The sequence below is a fragment of the Oncorhynchus kisutch genome, linkage group LG2, assembly GCF_002021735.2.
Source record: "Oncorhynchus kisutch isolate 150728-3 linkage group LG2, Okis_V2, whole genome shotgun sequence".
In the NCBI taxonomy this organism is placed as follows: Eukaryota; Metazoa; Chordata; class Actinopteri; order Salmoniformes; family Salmonidae; genus Oncorhynchus; species Oncorhynchus kisutch.
In genome coordinates, this window is record NC_034175.2 from 22,000,366 (window position 1) to 22,019,528 (window position 19,163).

The window sequence follows — 19,163 nt, forward strand, 5'->3', positions numbered from 1 at the left end:
AGGCAGTTAAGATTATACCAGTAGGTAGTTAAGATTATACCAGTAGGTAGTTAAGATTATACCAGTAGGCAGTTAAGATTATACCAATAGGCAGTTAAGATTATACCAGTAGGTAGTTAAGATTATACCAGTAGGCAGTTAAGATTATACCAGTAGGTAGTTAAGATTATACCAGTAGGTAGTTAAGATTATACCAGTAGGCAGTTAAGATTATACCAGTAGGCAGTTAAGATTATATCAGTAGGTAGTTAAGATTAAACCAGTAGGTAACATTATATCAAAATGAATGTCATATAATACACTGACATACAGTATTTTCCTGTAAATAAACTCCTCCCAATGATCGACATTCACAAGACACCACGTGGGGCAATCAAAACCCTTTATTATCATCAATAAAGCATACTGGTCATGAAAAGCATGTTCAATGGAGACCCCTAATCTTTAAAAACCTCAAGTCAAGTAAAGGAATTGGATGGGGAAGAGAGGGGGCTTCCAATCTAGAAACAACCCCTAGCCCAGGGTTCCCAAACTGGTCCCCAACTGGTGGCCCTCTATTCTGTATTCTCATGGAACATGTATTTTAATATAAAACAGCCTCCCTGAGTCACAAAGACACATATCGCAATGGCAGTGCCAACATATTTACCACGTAACAGAAAAACAAAAACATGAAATGCACATTTTGTTCTAAAGAAAACTAAGATTCCTTCCAAAAGAGATCACTTGTAATGTGCCAATCCCCCACACAAAAGAACACTGTAGTCCCAGAGCAAATTGTTTTGCTTTGGTGAGTCGAGGAAAATGTTGCAGCTCAGCAGCTTCTTTGTGCTGACCTCCTCCACGCATGGCCGCTATTATTTTCCGAGTCATTTAAGCCGCATAAAAGCGCTTAATTAATAAGCGGCCCATCCATTTGTGGGGTCTCCTTCATAGTTAGTTGCGCATTGCTTCCGAAGCCCAGGCGCCGAAGCGAATCCCCTTAATTGAGTGGTGTCAAGAGAAGCATCTGTAAACAGAGAGTCACCACGTAAATACTTCCATGGAAATATTAAATAAAGCAAGTCGCAGAGGGGGTTTTATTTCCTTCCGAATTTTCACACAGTAGTTCCCAGGGGCCAAGTCCATTCAATCAATTGGAATCCGTCCAGCAAGGGTTCTTTTTTCCTGTCCTTGTTACTGTTTATTCTAGTCACAAGGAGCAACACACACACAGACATGAATGGAAACAAGTCCTTGTTGTTGTGGCAGTGCCTCATTCTCTCTCTGAACACGCTGAATGGGAGAGGCCACGTACATACGGCCTGGAGATTCTCGCCATCAATAAGGCCTTTTTCTCATTCCTACTATTTGGTTGTATGGAGCTTCAGAAAGGACACATCAGTGTGTGTTTTCCAGTGACTCATTGTCGGTACTGTTGAAAATCAACAGATAACATACACTTGACAGGCAGGGGGAGTCGACTGCGGGAAGTGTGTGTGAGAGTGTGTGAGTGGGTGGGGGTGTGTGTGTGTGTGTGTGTGTGTGCACGTGCACACGTGTGTTTTTGCTTGGTCTCCATTGCTTTACAGTAGGGCTCCCATAGTCATCCATGCTTGTGTTTCTCCTCTTGTCAGTTGCTGGTGTGTGTGTGTCCGTTGGCATCACTCAGTGTCTCGGCCTCCCTTGGTGGGTCTGCTGTCGGAGAGAAAGAACAAGACCTTAATTATATACAAGTCGTGTTCAACATAGCCACTGACACACTGGTACGGTAGAGACAGACAAACATCCAGCTAAACTACCCTGGCTGTATCCCTGCCAAATACTCTTGTCATTACTCCAGCAGAAAGATACCAGTCGCTCAACAGGAAGTGCAGGCCCCGCTATAAAATCTGCTTGTCATGCTTCCCTGTGACTCGGGTTGCAAAGGGAGGGTATATAACTGGAAGCTTTTGAAGTTTCAACGATGTTATGTAATTTATCACAAGACATCTAGAGGCTCTTTTGGGTACTTCACATTTTCACAGGTGTCTAATTATCTCTGGCCCTCTGCGTAGCCTCATCACGTGTCAAATATTTAAAATAATACGATTTTTATTTTATTTTTTAATCTAAATAAATTACAAAGCTGTAAAACGTTATCCTAAATATAAAACATCAACTTAGTGACTTAGTGAATACCACTGTTATGAAATATCCTTTATATATTTATTTGACCGTGTCAATATGTTCTTATTGTTAATGTGTTGGCGCCAAACTGGTGAAAAAAAAGTCAATAGTTGGAAGAGTTCATTTTAAATAATGCCATAGTTGATTAGGTGCTTTTCTCATGAATTAGGCCATTTTCTCTTGTACCATGTGGTCTATTCACTAGAAACTCATGGGCAATATGGACACAGATATAAAAAAATTAATACTATATATGAATACATCTTTTTAAAGTTATTCATGTATAAATAACCAAAGTTACCATAGAAGGCCTGTTAATTACCAAAATCACAGATTACAGTAACTTGAGTAAATTACCAGTAGTTTTGCAACTCTACCCGCGACACACATATTCTAGACATATTATAGGTGCGGCAGGTAGCCTATTAGTTGGGCCAGTAACCGTAAAGGTTGCTGGATCGAATCCCCGAGCTGACACGGTCAAAATGTGTCATTCTGACCCTGAACCAAACTACCACTGTTCCCCGGTAGGCCGTCACTGTAAATAACAAGTTGATCTTAACTGACTTATATAGTTAAATAAATAAAGTTAATAGGTTTCCATTTGGGATGCGGACTAACTGAGAATGAGAGGTGGGGAAACCTAAGAAACTAAGTACACAGAGAATGACATAATGAGACAGACATAATGATCACACATCTGAGACAGAGAGCCGTGTGGCGATTAATGAAACATGAAATGGCTTAATCAACATATGTCAAACATATGGGAACGGTTGGCTCTGATATCAAACACTACTTTGGTGCTTACTTACCTGGCGTGGGTGGGCAGGATTCCTGTGGGCATGGCCGTGCCTGTGTGTGTTATCAGCGTGCACGTGGTGGCCATTTCCTGAGTGCAGGTTGGCCGGCATGGTAGCGTCGGGATGTCTGTGGGGCGGGTGGGCGTTGGGGTGTCTCTGTGTGGTGTGTATGTTAACTGGGGGCCTGAGAGGGCCATCGGGGCCCCGGTTTGGAGACTGGTGCTGGGTGCGTTCTCTGGGAATAGTCTGAAACTGAGCCAGAGGGATCACGGGAGGGGGCGTGGGCGGCCGCTGGCGCCCAGGGTTAGGGCCTCGAGCTTGGGTGTTGAGCAGGGCGGCCTGTGTCTGTTGGTTACGGTTGTGAAAAGGGTTAGGGGTCGTCAGTGTGTGCATCTCCAGGGCCGTCTGAGTGAGGCTACTGGGGTTCTGTGTAACAGGCTGTGATATTGCACCCCAACCTTGTGTTGCTGTCTGTCTCTGGTCTTGTGTGGGCTGCGGTATCATATGTGTGTTTCCCCTACCATACTGAATTCCGATTTGTGTCTGTGGGATGTGATTTGGATTTGTTAGAGCTTGAGTGTTGAGTGTGGTGCCTCGGGGCATGTTGGTTATTAGTCCCTGTGGAGCGCCTGGTCCCTGTTTTTGCGGCTGGGGGTTGTGGTGGCTATGTGAGGCATTTTGTTGCCTGGGGCCAGTCTGGCTTTGAGAAGCGGTCTGAGCTGTGATCTGGGACTGAGCTCTGACATCCTGCCGGGCTCTCTGCCTTGGTGTATCGCGTACATGGGAACTGATATGTGACTGTGTGTGGCTTGGAGCCCCAGGCTGATTGTTCGTCCCATGAGTGTGGGGGAGGTTCTGGGCCTGTCTGCCCGCCGTCGGTGCAGCCTTCCTGGGTGTAGATCGGCTCTGTGGGGGGCTCTGGGTCTGTGCTCCTGGCCCACTCCTTCGGGCGTGTGGTTGAAATCGTCTAGCCTGGGACGGAGACTCTGTGCTATCAGAGGTGTAGCTGCTGTCGGGGGAAGCCTGTACCCTTCTGGGGGAGTTGTTGGGGTACGCCGGGGTGCCCCTCAGACGGTCCCAAGGCATTTGTTGGTGGTGTGAGCTGGCACTTGGTGTGGCATGACTGGCATCCCGTGGCACAGAACTGGCCGCTGCTGGGTCGGAGTGTCTAGGCTGGGTATCAGTAGCCTGGTCCCTCTGGCAGGCCTGTGTGTTGGCGTTTCGCTGGAGAGTGTGACTTCGACCACCGTGTGTGTAACCAGTAGGAACAGGACCAGTAGAGACATGAGGACCAGTGTCTAAGTTACTGTGGTCAACCTGTGAAGGACCACCAGGATATGACAAGTGAAGTTGCATCCTGGGATTGGAGTATGACTGTCCAGTCTGTGTGACCGTTTGTGGGCTGTTATTTTGAACTTGAGGAGCACTAACACTGTTGGCTACATTGATGGCACTCCACTGCATTGTACTGTCCTGTGGGCTTGTAAATTGTTGCTGTGACTGTTGGTTGGGATGTTGACCATTAGTTGGATAGGAATTGAGATTGACGTGAACCGTGGGTAGCTGTGCGTTGCTATTTTGCTGGTTGTGTGGCAGTGTGTTAAGGTTAACACCGACCTGAGTAGAACCCGCTTGTATGAGAATGTTTGGATTGTTCGGGTGGTTTTGAGTCATCTGTGGGAGGGTGTCGAGTGTGTTGGCATTCTGAGGTGCAGCAGTGCGTGTGAAAGTGTTGTGGTCCTGCGTGGTGGCATTTCGTGGAAATGAATTGGCATTCTGATGTTGGGCATTGTGTGGGAACCTATTGCTGTTGGCATGGCCATTGTGTTGAAGTGTGTTAGTGTCGCGTGGCGGTGTGTGTGTGTTTTCGCGGCCATCGGGTGGGACAGAGTGCTGGCCACCTGAAGTCCGGGTACCAGGTGGAGGGGGCTCTGGAGGCTGAAAAGGAGAGAGAAAGAGAAGAGCAAGAAAGAAATGGGTTAATTGATGAAATAAAGTGCTTTCAGAATGATAATATTTTGGGGAAAAGATGAGTGTCTTACTGTAAGCATGAGGTCTGGGTGTCCCTTTTGTCCTGTGGCCTCCGGTCTTCGGTCAACTGCGATAAGCAACATTGTCACATACAGTATTCAAACATCGTATACACAGGTCAACGTGAATGTTTAAGACAGACAGACAGACAGACAGACAGACAGACAGACTCTCACTCACCTTTCCTCCAGCGCACCAGGAATACGATGGCCATGATGATTAAGATCAGAGCGACCACACAGCCAATCACTATGCCAGCCACTGCCCCTGCACTGAGGCATGTGCCTGAGACAGAGGGAAACAGGGAAGGAAGGTGGGGGGGGGGAGAGACAGGGACAGAAAGAGTGGGAGGGAGGGGAGATGGAGACAGAAATTAATAATGATAATGTGTCACGGACACGGAGCCCAGACAGACAAATAGACGAGGTTTCAGAAAGAGAATGATGAAGTGATTGCAGGGGAAGAGAGGTGAGAGAGAACGAATGGTGGAAATAAAGGGAAGAACAGTGAAGACAGCTGAATGTCGTAGAAAAAGAGTTTGATTCCCATTGCGAGAGCATTTGGATGAATCAATCTTTCGCTGATGAGCTAGGCTGTGCCAAAATGTTCCCCTCTCTTCACTCAAAGATGGATGCCGCTGCGCCGTCCAAAACGAAACAGTCACCAGAATGAGTCACGGCAGTGGTCAAGGCCAGTGTTCGTCCCGCATAACTCACCCACGATGGCCAGGCCCGTCCCCTGCTCCGACGTGGCGCCCGTAATGGCGTTGCTAGCCACGCACTTGTATTGGCCGCTCTGGTTGGTGGAGAAGGTCTGGAGGCTGAACACGCCACTGTCTGGTTGTCCAGACGCCACGGGTTCATTGTTGTATTGCCAGGAGAAAGTGGCAGGGGGCAGGGAGTCGGACATGCAGGTGAGACGGATCGTCTGGCCTAGCACTGCATCCGCTCCTCCCACACAGTCTACCGGAGAATCATTGCTCAGCACGGGGGTGTCGGGACCATCTGGAGGTGGAGGGGAGGAGGGGGGAGGAGGAACATCAACAGACAGACTCAAAGACAAAGCATGTGGCTCACAGACTATCACAGTAAAGTTTCACCTCAAAATGAATGGGGACAATATTACGGAGGTTGGGTATGACTAGTAGCTTCGCGAGTTGCATGATACCGGAAGCTCATGCGGGATCAGGCGGCTCGCAAGGCTTTATGAGTAGTGCTATTATTGCTAATGAGAATTAGCCCTGTAGCCTATTTAGTAATGCACTTATGTGGCTAACTGGTAGTGACATTACTTGGTGTAATGTAGTTGAACAACTAGCTCATATTATTAGCATTTTTTGACTGCTGGGTCAGGTACATTAGGCACCAAACAGAAGAAAACAGACTAAAACAAGGAAAGACTACTCTGACTTCTCAAAAGTGCCCTAATTAACAGAACCCTGGACACTAGATAGTTACTCACAGTCAGAGCCAGACCACTGCATCTGGGGCCACAGTTTTCCCTGCAATTCTACACTTTTTGCCATGGGGCAGAGAGAAAATTGTGCAGTCTTATAGCTAACCTCATGCTACTCTGTGACCACAGAGAGTCGGGACACCCGTTTAACGTCGCATCCGAAAGACGGCACCCTACACAGGGCAATGTCCCCAATCCCTGCCCGGGGCATTGAGCTATTATTATACTGAACAAAAATGTAAATGCAACATGTAAAATGTTGGTCCCATGTTTCATTAGCTGAAATAAATAAAAGTACATTTCCCATTTGCACAAAAAAACATATTTCTCTAAAATGTTGAGCACAAATTGGTTACATCCCTGTTAGTGTCTCCTTTGCCAAAATAATCCATTCACCCAACAGGTGTGGCATATCAAGAAGCTGATCGTTAAACAGGCACACTTTCTGCTGGAGACAATAAAAGGCCAATGTAAAATATGCAGTTTTGTCACACAACACAATTCCATAGATGTCTCAAGTTTTGAGGGAGCATGCAATTGGCATGCAGACTGCAGGAATGTCCACCAGAGCTGTTGCCAGAGAATTTGAGGTTTGTTTCTCTACCATAAGCCGCTTCCAACGTCATTTTAGGGAATTTGGCAGTACGTTCGACTGGCCTCACAACCGCAGACCACGTGTAACCACGGCAGCCCAGGACCTCCACATCCGGCTACTTCACCTGTGGGATCGTCTGACACCAGCCACCCAGACAGCTGATGAAACTGAGGAGTATTTCTGTCTGTAATAATGACCTTTTGTGGGGGAAAATGAATTCTGATTGGCTGGGCCTGACGCTCCAGTGGGTGGGCATATGCCCTCTCAGGCCCACACATGGCTGCACCCGTGCCCAGTCATGTGAAAACCATAGATTAGGGCCTAATGAATAAATTTCAATTGACTGATTTCCTTAAATTAACTGTAACTCAGTAAAATTGTTGAAATTGTTGCAGGTTGCTTTTAAATTTTTGTTCAGTATATTTATTTTTACCAGAGGAAAGAGTGCCTCCTACTGGCACTCCAACACCACTTCCAGCCACATCTGATCTCCACTCCAGGGACTGACCAGGACCGACCCTTCTTAGCTTCAGAGGCAATCCAGCAGTGGGGTGAGGTTTAGAGAAAATTGTGCAGTTATATAGCTAATCTCATGCTATTCTACACACTTTGCCATTATGAGGCTGAGAGAAAATTTTGCAGTTTTAAAGCTAATTTACAGTTAATTACAATCCTACACATTTTTCCATGACTTATCAAGTGTTCATATGCCATATAATCACCCCTGGATTACCCCTGCATGCCAAGTCTGGAATCCGACCCTGTTCACTGGCCCTGCTCACTGTGTGGCTTATGTTATTAGCATTAGCAGCTGGGCCTGCAATGACTCACAGTAAACTGTGAGGGTCTTTGAGGCGGTCTGAGCACTGACAAGGTTAGCGACGGTGCAGGAGTAGACACCGGCATCTTCCCTCCTGGCTGGGTTGATCACCAGGTCGCCCCCTTCGATAGTGATCCTGGAGTTCGAGGTGAGAACAGAGCCCCCTTTACCCCACATCACACTGGTCTCTGTCCCCTTGGTCCAGGTACAGCGCACAGACACATTGCCCCCCTCCAGAGCCACTGACGGCACAAACATAGTCACGCCATCCACTGCATCTAGGGTGGGGAGAGAAGATAAGCAAGGGAGATTATAGACTGGTCCCAAATCGGTTAGTGTTGTCTTGATAACTCCTATGGTCATTGACTACTCTTATGGTCATGCCAACTCCTATGGTAATTGTTACCTCCTATAGTCATTATCATGCCACAAACTATTCTTGGACCAGGCTAGTGAATACTGGAGTAGTAGACTGATTGGGAGATACACACAGGGAGAGCTTTTGAATGAGCCATTATTGGGCTTTCACAGTGTGACCACAGACAGAGGGGGATTCAATTCAAGCTTCAAAATATGCTGAAAAATAGAGAGACACTTAGTGTTGTCTGCCTAAACTAATTTTGTTTAATGAAAATAATGGAGGGCTGGGAGAAGAAGCAACATCCAGACATGGGAGCAGATGGTAAATAAAGGGGCAGATGGCAAAAGTGTCTTTCAAGATGCCTATAAGCGCTAGGCCTGGACTGAGAATATAAAGATAGAAGTGCTATCTGTGGCTAAAAATAACAGTAATAACAAACACTAACAGGTCTGGGCAAACAAGTGGCTATAATCACATTACACTTCATGCTCGATTTTCCACCACTGCTATTCACTTCTGTAATTCTCCTTCCCATCCTCCTCCTTTCTCTCCCCCACTACATCCCTCCTTCCTTTCCTCCCCCCTTCCCTCCCTCCCTCCTTTCTCTCCCCCACTACATCCCTCCTTCCTTTCCTCCCTCCTTCCCTCCCTCCCTCCTTTCTCTCCCCTACTACATCCCTCCTTCCTTTCCTCCCTCCTTCCCTCCCTCCCTCCTTTCTCTCCCCCACTACATCCCTCCTTCCTTTCTTTCACTCCCTCCTTTCCTCCCTCCCTCCTTTCCTCCCTCCTTACCGAATACCCTGAGCTGTATGGACCTTGAGTTTTGGGCCAGGCCCGTGGTGGGCGAAGGGTCCACCTGCACTGTGTAGTTCCCCGCGTCTCCCAGCTGGGCACTGCTGATACGGAGCTGGGTGGCTGTGATGGTGACCCTGCCCTGGTACTGGGTCACAGTGTTGAGCACCGCACTGCCCCCCACCCACAGCCCCAGGGGGGTCACCCCACCTGGGTACCCCCATGTGATGGAAAACACCTGGGACACTATGACCACCGTGAAGACCGCATCGGTGCCAGTCTGCACCAGGACTGGATCTGACTTAAACTGGATTGAGACCAGGTCCTGGGAGAGAGTGACAGATATGATGACTGGAATGTAGGAAAGGGGGGAGAAGAAAGGAATACAATGACTATCACTTATTTACCTGCTTAATTTCTTACAGTGATTATAACAAGTTATAACACTAGTATGAGAGTGTTTGAGGGGTATAGTTGGGGGAATTATCAAAACACTTTGTAAGCATATAAAAGGCCCCAAAGGTCTTCAGCAGATGAATTATACTAAATCAAATCAATATGCTCAGTCATGGTGGATTGACTTTACAAGGTGTGCATGAGAAGGACAAAAATTGAGATGAATTGCACCGAGGTTCCCTCATTGATCATTTGCAGTAAAACAACAGCAGACTTTTAAAGTAGAGGTGGATACTGGATAGAGAATGTATGACTCAGAGGCTGTGTCCCAAATGGCACCCTGTTCCCTTTATAGTGCCCTACATAGGGTTCCGATCAAGGCCCACAGGGCTATGGTCAAAAGTAGTGCACTGTGTGGTGGAATAGGGTGCCATTTGGGAAACAGTTATGGAAGAGCTGATAAGCCTTTGGACATTGTGTGGTAAAATATCACACACCCTGATAAAGGTTGTTAAGCCAAAACTTTGGTTGAATAAATTCACAAGGAGAGATGAGTGTGTGACTTTATTTTTCATTTATGCGATAGAACACAAAGACTAAGAATGCAGCTGAGCTGGGGAGGAGTCATTGTTTCTGTCACCTTGGAATTTCCCAAAAATGTAGAGCTACTAGTCCAACCTCTCCCACATTTTAAAAACACACACATCAGCATTCTTTCCACAGGCACACCCTTTTGGTCAGCTTTAGGTTAGGGTACTCAATTAAGTCAACATTGAAGCCCCTGTCAGAAAATTGAGGGAGGAGAGATGCCTTACCTGCCAATGACAGAACTACAGGAAGCAGGTGTAAGTTCATCACATAGTCAGGAAAGCCTATGGAAGATTTGTTTAAGACTAATTAAAACGCAGAAAGAAAGAAACCCAGGTTGTGTTCTTCTGAAAACACAAATAGGACATGCTAGTAGCTTAGCGTGCTAGCATTCTAAACCTGACAGAGTACATCAGATTAATCTTATTGTGAATAAACTCACTTTCACTTAATTCAAAACATGTCTTGAAAGATTTTCAATGTCAATACTTACGACAGACTTTTCTCTTTTCTCTCATGTTTCATTTGTAAAAGCCATAAGCAAGACTTTTGGCAAAACCAGTTTGTTTAAATGTGAAAGGTTTCACTTACGGTTTTGTCCACGCTCACCTGTCTCCGCCGGTGTATTCATTAGGCCACACCTTAGTAAAACCTCTTGCAATGGAAAATGTTGCGCAATAAAAATAAGAGTTTCTTATAGGACGAATTCAGATAGGTCCATCTCTGTTTCACCCCTTTTCTTCTGTTTGGTTCCTAGTGAATACACCCTTGTCTTGCAGACACACCTGTCCTCTTAAAGGGATCGTTCACCTCAATTACTTGAAAGCAGCATTGTGAGCCTATGGGCCAAGAGAGCACGCAATCCATACTGGGTTTGTTTATTAAGGCACACCAGCTACAAACATTACTAGCTGATGACAATTTAAGTGAACAAACACCAGTTAGTTTCCATTCAAAATCACAACCATATCCTGCTGTCCTTTCTCAGTTAACACTTGTGGGAATAGTTGTGGCAAAACCAAAAAAAAAAAGTATAATTCAAGAGCAAGTTTTACCTGTGTTGAATACTTAACAAATGCTCCACTTATAAATGTGGGGAGCTGAATTTCTTTTGAGGTGATTGCATTGTGAAAATACGAATGTGCAAGTGCTGCCCTTTAACAGAGACAGGGAATGATCAAACTCGCAAACGCATATTGTATCCTTGTAACGTAGGCCGTGTGGAAAATGTATTTAACTATTAAAGCTCAAAATAAAAATAAATAAATAAAACATACCTTGTATAAAAAGCTTAAGTTCTATCAATCCTAGCTATTTAAAAACATCCAGAGAAATGAGCTCCCAATAAAGTGAACTAAAGTACAAAGGGCATTTTTTTTTCTGTTACTTGGTGGAACTAGGCTATACAGTAATGTTGACCTATGGTCAACATGCATTGTAGTTCCTTGAGAAAGATGCATTCATTAACAACAACTATAAGTGAGAGCTCGAAGTGGAAAGTAGACGGGAGTGAAAGGAGCATGCACATGTACGCATCCCAATGAAGACAAAGCAAGGGCGTAACACAAAGCATTGTGACGTTTATAGGTGCATCAGTGAATTTAACACAGCAAAGTGACACGGTATTCTTCCTGAATAAATGAAAGAATGGAGCTCTTGATTGGGCCTAGAAGCCAAGTCTTACTTATTGTTTCTGTGCATTCTTTCTGCGCCAATCTACTGGTAGTAGATCACTTCAGGCCCGTAGCTACATAGGACACAGAGGTCCAGACCACTCTAACTTATTTTTGTTTTTTTGTAAAACCAGTTATCTAAACTTCTAGTAATCATGTCGAAATCACAGATCGGGCATGCAGGGCATGTGCCCAGGGTCCCTGACCTCCAGCGGGCCCCCATTGATTTTGCTAGTCACTCTCACTCAGATATCATATTAAAAGTCAGCAAAATATGTTGAATTTCAGAAAATGTTCTTTTAAAACGGCAAAAAATGCCTCCCCAGCCCATGGCAAATGTGTTGAAGAAATGGAGACAATCTCTAACATCCAAAGCATGGACACCGAGACAGAGGGACAGGGACAGCGGGTGACATGCATATCCATAGATAGTTTAACTTGACATCAAGCCCTCTAGACTGAGGCAACTAGAAAATTTCCTAGAGAAAATGTCTGCTTGCGCGTCTTGCATTATTTATGGTTGTGAAATAAGTTGTAGTGGGTGTAAAATAAAGCTTGTAGGCTTACTATTATCCCTAGTAGGGGTAGTGTTGATGACTTCAGTAGTAATGGTACTGATGGTAGTAATAGGGTTGCCATAGGCATATGGGTTAGTTAGTGCGCTTGCTGAAATCAAGAACACTAATGCCATACTTATAACATTTGCCTCCCGCTGGCACCTGTAGCACCAACACCAAAATCTATGACAAAGGGAACATCATAACAGCAAGCTGATAAACTGTGGAAGAGAAATTGTACCATTTAGCGGACTGTTCATAAAAACGTCAATATTCAGACCACTAGGGTCAGTGTTTTTAGACAGGGGATCATGTAGACCTCCCTCTGTAGTAGTAGGGTCTTGATGCTGCCTCCTCTGTGGTGAAGCGTATCAATGATATTATGCCGGACCATATACAACAGACCCTGGCCAACCTTAGTGGGCTTAGCTCAACACGTCTAGAAGTCCCAACGGAAATGGTATTTTATTTTTAAAACAATTTTTTTTAACTAGGCAAGTCAGTTAAGAACAATTTTTTATTATAATGACAGCCTACCCCGGCCAAACCCTAACCCGGGCGACGCTGGGCCAATTGTGTGCCGCCATATGGGACTCCAAATCACGGTGGGATGTGATACAGCCTGGAATCAAACCAGGGTCTGTAGTGACGCCTCTAGACCGCTGTGCCACTCAGGAGCCCAGTGAAATGCCCAGATAGCTGCTCAGTTAGTGGCAGTAGTCCCTGCCCAGCTCCCTGGACATACACTACATGTTCAAAAGTATGTGGACGTTGAACGTCTCATTCCAATATCATGGGCATTAATATGGAGCTGGTCCCCCATTTGCTGCTTTAACATCCTCCACTCTTCTGGGAAGGCTTTCCACTAGACATTGGAACATTGCTGCGTGGACTTGCTTCCCTTCAGCCACAAGAGTATTACTGAGGTCAGGCACTGATTTGGGGCGAATAGGCCTGGCTCGCATTCGGCATTCCAATTCATCCCAAAGGTGTTTGATGGGGTTGAGTTCAGGGCTCTGTGCCCTAGACACAGTTGGCACTATGCATTTGGGCAGGTAGCGTTTTCCTGGCATTCGCCATACCCATATTTTTCCGTCGGACAGCCAGATGGTGAAGCATGATTCAACACTCCAGAGAATGCATTTCCCATTTCCGGCCATGGAAGCCCATTTCATGAAGCTCCCGACAAACAGTTCTTATGCTAACATTGGTTCTAGAGGTAGTTTGGAACTAGTGAGTGTTGCAACCGAGGACAGATGTTTTTTTTACGCGCTACATGCTTCAGCACTTGGCGATCCCGTTCTGTGAGCTTCTGTGGCCTACCACTTCGCGCCAGAGCCTCTGTTGCTCCTAGACGTTTCCATTTCCCAATAACAGTACTTACAGTTGACCGAGGCAGCTCTACCAGGGCAGAAATTTCACAAACTGACTTGTTGGAAAGGTGGCATCCTATGACGGTGCCACATTGAAAGTCACTGAGCTCTTCAGTGACCATTCTACTGCCAATGATATTGCATGGATGCGTGCTGGATTTTATACACCTGTCAGCAACGGGTGTGGCTGCAATAGACAGATCCACTCACTGGAAGGGGTTTACACATACTTTTATATAAATAGTGTAGTCCTATGGTCGAAGCGTGACAGGAGACAACCTGAAAGCAAGCCAATTAAAGTTTGACAGTTTAACAAGTTTCCCCTGTCTCGTGGCTAGAACTTCCACTAAAAGGCACAGTAAGGCGAATGTGGTAAAAATGCGGTGAGTAAGGCAGGAAGACAAGTTGACCAGCATGCTGCACAACAGGCATCAGCGGAGGTCTTGACCATGGCCATTTGTCCCGTCAGTGAGGTCCTTGTCCGATCCTCAACAAGCCTCACTGGCCACCGAGATCAGTGCCCCGTGACACACCATACACCAAATGTTGTCCGTTTCCCATACTTGGCGGCAGACGTGTGATAACTGGTTAAGACTGTGGATAAAGATTTGGATTTGGACTTTTCCAATTCGAGAGGCCCCAGCCACACCTGACGAGCTTCAGGATAACTTAAACTATGTCGACATTGCCATGGTTTCTTTGAATGATATACTTCTATTCAGGGAGAATGAGAAACTTTCAGAGACCCAATTAAGGGCATTGGCCCTTTGTGAGAAACTCTGCAGTTATCATTCCGTGTCTGCCAATGCAGATGACACATACCAACTCCACCTAGACACGAGGTTATTAGCATTCTGGTCTTCTCATTCTTAACAGAGAATGCAACCGAGTCTACTTTGGGAGCAATAAACTCTGAAACCAGCAGTATATTTGTGAACAATCTGTTGTCCCACATGGAGGATTGATCTTCCTCTGGTATACCTTCTTTGTACTCTGTGAGATCGGTGATAGACTCTAATGATATCACTATTAGTGCTAGAACTGGGTCCTCTTGGAGTCTCCCTATTATGTCGCATCACTGTAAGTTTCAGGCTAAGGCTGTGAGTGTCGTAACCGAGATGCTCATTAGTTCATCTACAGAGTCCAATTTATTTATTAGTGACCAGTCATACTCTGTCAGCTGCACTGTCCGTTCAACATGGAGAGGAGTCGGACTTATTGGAATGTTTATCCATTACCTGCAAAGACTTAAGAAATCTCTCCCCAAACTTGTCAGTGCTGACCAGATTGAGGCTGTGACCTCAGAGACCGGTCTTGTTCCTTCCTAAAACTCATTGACCTCCAGACCAGGCCCAAGTTCCCCAAGGGTTGGTTCCGCTCTGCTGCTGCTAGCTTTTATAACAATGTGAGTGTCAAGGTGGCCAAGTTCATCTTTCCCATTGACACTATTGATCTCAGACTAAGTCAGGGATTCAGATCATTCCCTGCTCACAAACAGTGGTTTGGGTTCCATGTTCTGCAGCGTTGGAACGGTGTTCAACCGTGATGCCTCTGTTGAGATATACATCACAGCACCACTGAACAACTCCCCTGTGTTACATCTGAATGAGACAAGATGTGTGTCTGATCACACAGTGGGCTCAGAGAGTGTTGAAGACCAGGATAAATCTATCCTGAGTTGCACCTCTTCCACCATGCCCATAATCCCATACGACCAGCCAATATCCCCATTACTAGCCTCACAGTTAAGCCAGAGAAAGCTAGTGTTGGATGTTTTGACAGCACAATGAGTAGAGAGAGCCTGAAGACAGGATGACCACATCAGTGAATCAACCCACTCAGGTGACGCACCCCTTCCAGGGACGGCATGAGAGAGCCCCAGTAAGCCAGTGACTCAGCCCCTGTAATAGGGTTAGAGGCAGAGAATCCCAGTGGAAAGAGGGGAACCGGCCAGGCAGAGACAGCAAGGGCGGTTCGTTGCTCCAGAGCCTTTCCGTTCACCTTCCCACTCCTGGGCCAGACTACACTCAATCATATGACCCACTGAAGAGATGAGTCTTCAGTAAAGACTTAAAGGTTGAGACCGAGTTTGCGTCTCTGACATGGGTAGGCAGACCGTTCCATAACAGCTGTTTGCTTAGAAATTCTAGGGACAATTAGGAGGCCTGCGTCTTGTGACCGTAGCGTACGTGTAGGTATGTACGGCAGGACCAAATCAGAGAGATAGGTAGGAGCAAGCCCATGTAATGCTTTGTAGGTTAGCAGTAAAACCTTGAAATCAGCCCTTGCTTTGACAGGAAGCCAGTGTAGAGAGGCTAGCACTGGAGTAATATGATCACATTTTTTGGTTCTAGTCAGGATTCTAGCAGCCGTATTTAGCACCAACTGAAGTTTATTTAGTGCTTTATCCGGGTAGCCGGAAAGTAGAGCATTGCAGTAGTCTAACCTAGAAGTGACAAAAGCATGGATAAATTTTTCTGCATAATTTTTGGACAGAAAGTTTCAGATTTTTGCAATGTTACGTAAGCTGTCCTTGAAATGGTCTTGATATGTTCTTCAAAAGAGAGATCAGGGTCCAGAGTAATGCCGAGGTCCTTCACAGTTTTATTTGAGACGACTGTACAACCATTAAGATTAATTGTCAGATTCAACAGAAGATCTCTTTGTTTCTTGGGACCTAGAACAAGCATCTCTGTTTTGTCCGAGTTTAAAAGTAGAAAGTTTGCAGCCATCCACTTCCTTATGTCTGAAACACATGCTTCTAGCAAGGGCAATTTTGGGGCTTCACCATGTTTCATTGAAATGTACAGCTGTGTGTCATCCGCATAGCAGTGAAAGTTAACATTATGTTTTCGAATAACATCCCCAAGAGGTAAAATATATAGTGAAAACAATAGTGGTCCTAAAACGGAACCTTGAGGAACACCGAAATTTACAGTTGATTTGTCAGAGGACAAACCATTCACAGAGACAAACTGATATCTTTCCGACAGATAAGATCTAAACCAGGCCAGAACTTGTCCGTGTAGACCAATTTGGGTTTCCAATCTCTCCAAAAGAATGTGGTGATCGATGGTATCAAAAGCAGCACTAAGGTCTAGGAGCACGAGGACAGATGCAGAGCCTCGGTCCGATGCCATTAAAATGTAATTTACCACCTTCACAAGTGCCGTCTCAGTGCTATGATGGGGTCTAAAACCAGACTGAAGCATTTCGTATACATTGTCTGTCTTCAGGAAAGCAGTAAGTTGCTGCGCAACAGCCTTTTCTAAAAATTTTGAGAGGAATGGAAGATTCGATATAGGCCGATAGTTTTTTATATTTTCTGGATCAAGGTTTGGCTTTTTCAAGAGAGGCTTTATTACTGCCACTTTTAGTGAGTTTGGTACACATCCGGTGGATAGAGAGCCGTTTATTATGTTCAACATAGGAGGGCCAAGAACTGAAGCAGCTCTTTGAGTAGTTTAGTTGGAATAGGGTCCAGTATGCAGTTTGAAGGTTTAGAGGCCATGATTATTTTCATCATTGTGTCAAGAGATATAGTACTAAAACACTTGAGCGTCTCTCTTGATCCTAGGTCCTGGGAGAGTTGTGCAGACTCAGGACAACTGAGCTTTGAAGGAATACGCAGATTTAAAGAGTAGTCCGTAATTTGCTTTCTAATAATCATAATCTTTTCCTCAAAGAAGTTCATGAATTTATCACTGCTAAAGTGAAAGGCATCCTCTCTTGGGGAATGCTGCTTTTTAGTTAGCTTTGCGACAGTATCAAAAAGGAATTTCGGATTGTTCTTATTTTCCTCAATTAAGTTAGAAAAATAGGATGATCGAGCAGCAGTAAGGGCTCTTCGGTACTGCACGGTACTGTCTTTCCAAGCTAGTCGGAAGACTTCCAGTTTGGTGTGGCGCCATTTCCGTTCCAATTTTCTGGAAGCTTGCTTCAGAGCTCGGGTATTTTCTGTGTACCAGGGAGCTAGTTTCTTATGACAAATGTTTTTAGTTTTTAGGGGTGCAACTGCATCTAGGGTATTGCGCAAGGTTAAATTGAGTTCCTCAGTTAGGTGGTTAACTGATTTTTGTCCTCTGGCGTCCTTGGGTAGACAGAGGGAACCTGGAAGGACATCAAGGAATCTTTGTGTAGTCTGTGAATTTATAGCACGACTTTTGATGTTCCTTGGTTGGGGTCTGAGCAGATTATTTGTTGCAATTGCAAACTTAATAAAATGGTGGTCCGATAGTCCAGGATTATGAGGAAAAACATTAAGATCCACAACATTTATTCCATGGGACAAAACTAGGTCCAGCGTATGACTGTGACAGTGAGTGGGTCCAGAGACATGTTGGACAAAACCCACTGAGTCGATGATGGCTCCGAAAGCCTTTTGGAGTGGGTCTGTGGACTTTTCCATGTGAATATTAAAGTCACCAAAGATTAGAATATAATCTGCTATGACTACAAGGTCCGATAGGAATTCAGGGAACTCAGTGAGGAACGCTGTATATGGCCCAGGAGGCCTGTAAACAGTAGCTATAAAAAGTGATTGAGTAGGCTGCATAGATTTCATGACTAGAAGCTCAAAAGACGAAAACGTCATTTTTTTTTGTTGTAAATTGAAATTTGCTATCGTAAATGTTAGCAACACCTCCGCCTTTGCGGGATGCACGGGGGATATGGTCACTAGTGTAGCCAGGAGGTCAGGCCTCATTTAACACAGTAAATTCATCAGGCTTAAGCCATGTTTCAGTCAGGCCAATCACATCAAGATTATGATCAGTGATTAGTTCATTGACTATAATTGCCTTTGAAGTAAGGGATCTAACATTAAGTAGCCCTATTTTGAGATGTGAGGTATCATGATCTCTTTCAATACTGACAGGAATGGAGGTCTTTATTCCAGTGAGATTGCTAAGGCGAACACCGCCATGTTTAGTTTTGCCCAACCCAGGTTGAGGCACAGACACGGTCTCAATGGTGATAGCTGAGCTGACTACATTGACTATGCTAGTGGCAGACTCCGCTATGCTGGCAGGCTGGCTAACAGCCTGCTGCCTGGCCTGCACCCTATTTCATTGTGGAGCTAGAGGAGTTAGAGCCCTGTCTATGTTGGTAGATAAGATGAGAGCACCCCTCCAGCTAGGATGGAGTCCGTCACTCCTCAGCAGGTCAGGCTTGGTCCTGTTTGTGGGTGAGTCCCAGAAAGAGAGCCAATTATCTACAAATTCTATCTTTTGGGAGGGGCACTGTAGAAAGGAGCTAGAAGTGGCACAACCAGCCTTGTCTCCCAGTCAGAGGTGTTAGATAAGGTCACCAGGGCAGTATGTTGGCAGCATGGGAGGATGCAGCTTCAGCTGAGTGAAAGCTTCAGGCCCTTCTCTCCACAGGCATCCGCCGGCCATTCATAGACCACCTGGTGGAGCAGATCTGCAGCTTCCTTCTGCAGGACAGCACCCCAGTGTCTTCAGTGGCCTATAGATCTAAGTCTGATTCTGCTCTCCTGAGCAGAAGGCAGATAGGTGAGCTCCAGAAGGAGCCATAGGCAGAGAGATAGGCTATGCCTTCACAGAACTAGAC

At 45.5% G+C, this 19,163-nt stretch overlaps 1 protein-coding gene across 3 annotated transcripts; it reads right to left on the minus strand.

Annotated features, from left to right (window-relative positions):
• Positions 1 to 365: 365 nt before the first annotated feature.
• Positions 366 to 10,634, minus strand: LOC109903810 (uncharacterized). 3 transcript variants are annotated; one of them, XM_031790976.1, is made up of 9 exons: positions 10,483 to 10,574; positions 10,217 to 10,273; positions 9,006 to 9,356; positions 7,864 to 8,130; positions 5,699 to 5,986; positions 5,163 to 5,267; positions 4,994 to 5,049; positions 2,964 to 4,889; positions 366 to 1,677 (listed from the first exon to the last, which is right to left on the minus strand). In XM_031790976.1, the coding sequence occupies exons 1-9, from the start codon at positions 10,505 to 10,507 to the stop codon at positions 1,648 to 1,650; spliced, it is 3,105 nt and encodes a 1,034-aa protein (XP_031646836.1). In that variant the 5' UTR covers positions 10,508 to 10,574; the 3' UTR covers positions 366 to 1,647. The 3 variants fall into 3 exon arrangements, with proteins under 3 accessions (XP_031646836.1, XP_031646826.1, XP_031646815.1); XM_031790966.1 differs by lacking the exon at positions 10,483 to 10,574 and adding an exon at positions 10,581 to 10,634 and having other exon boundaries at positions 369 to 1,674; XM_031790955.1 differs by lacking the exon at positions 10,483 to 10,574 and adding an exon at positions 10,581 to 10,634 and having other exon boundaries at positions 369 to 1,677.
• Between the last annotated feature and the right edge of the window lie 8,529 nt (positions 10,635 to 19,163).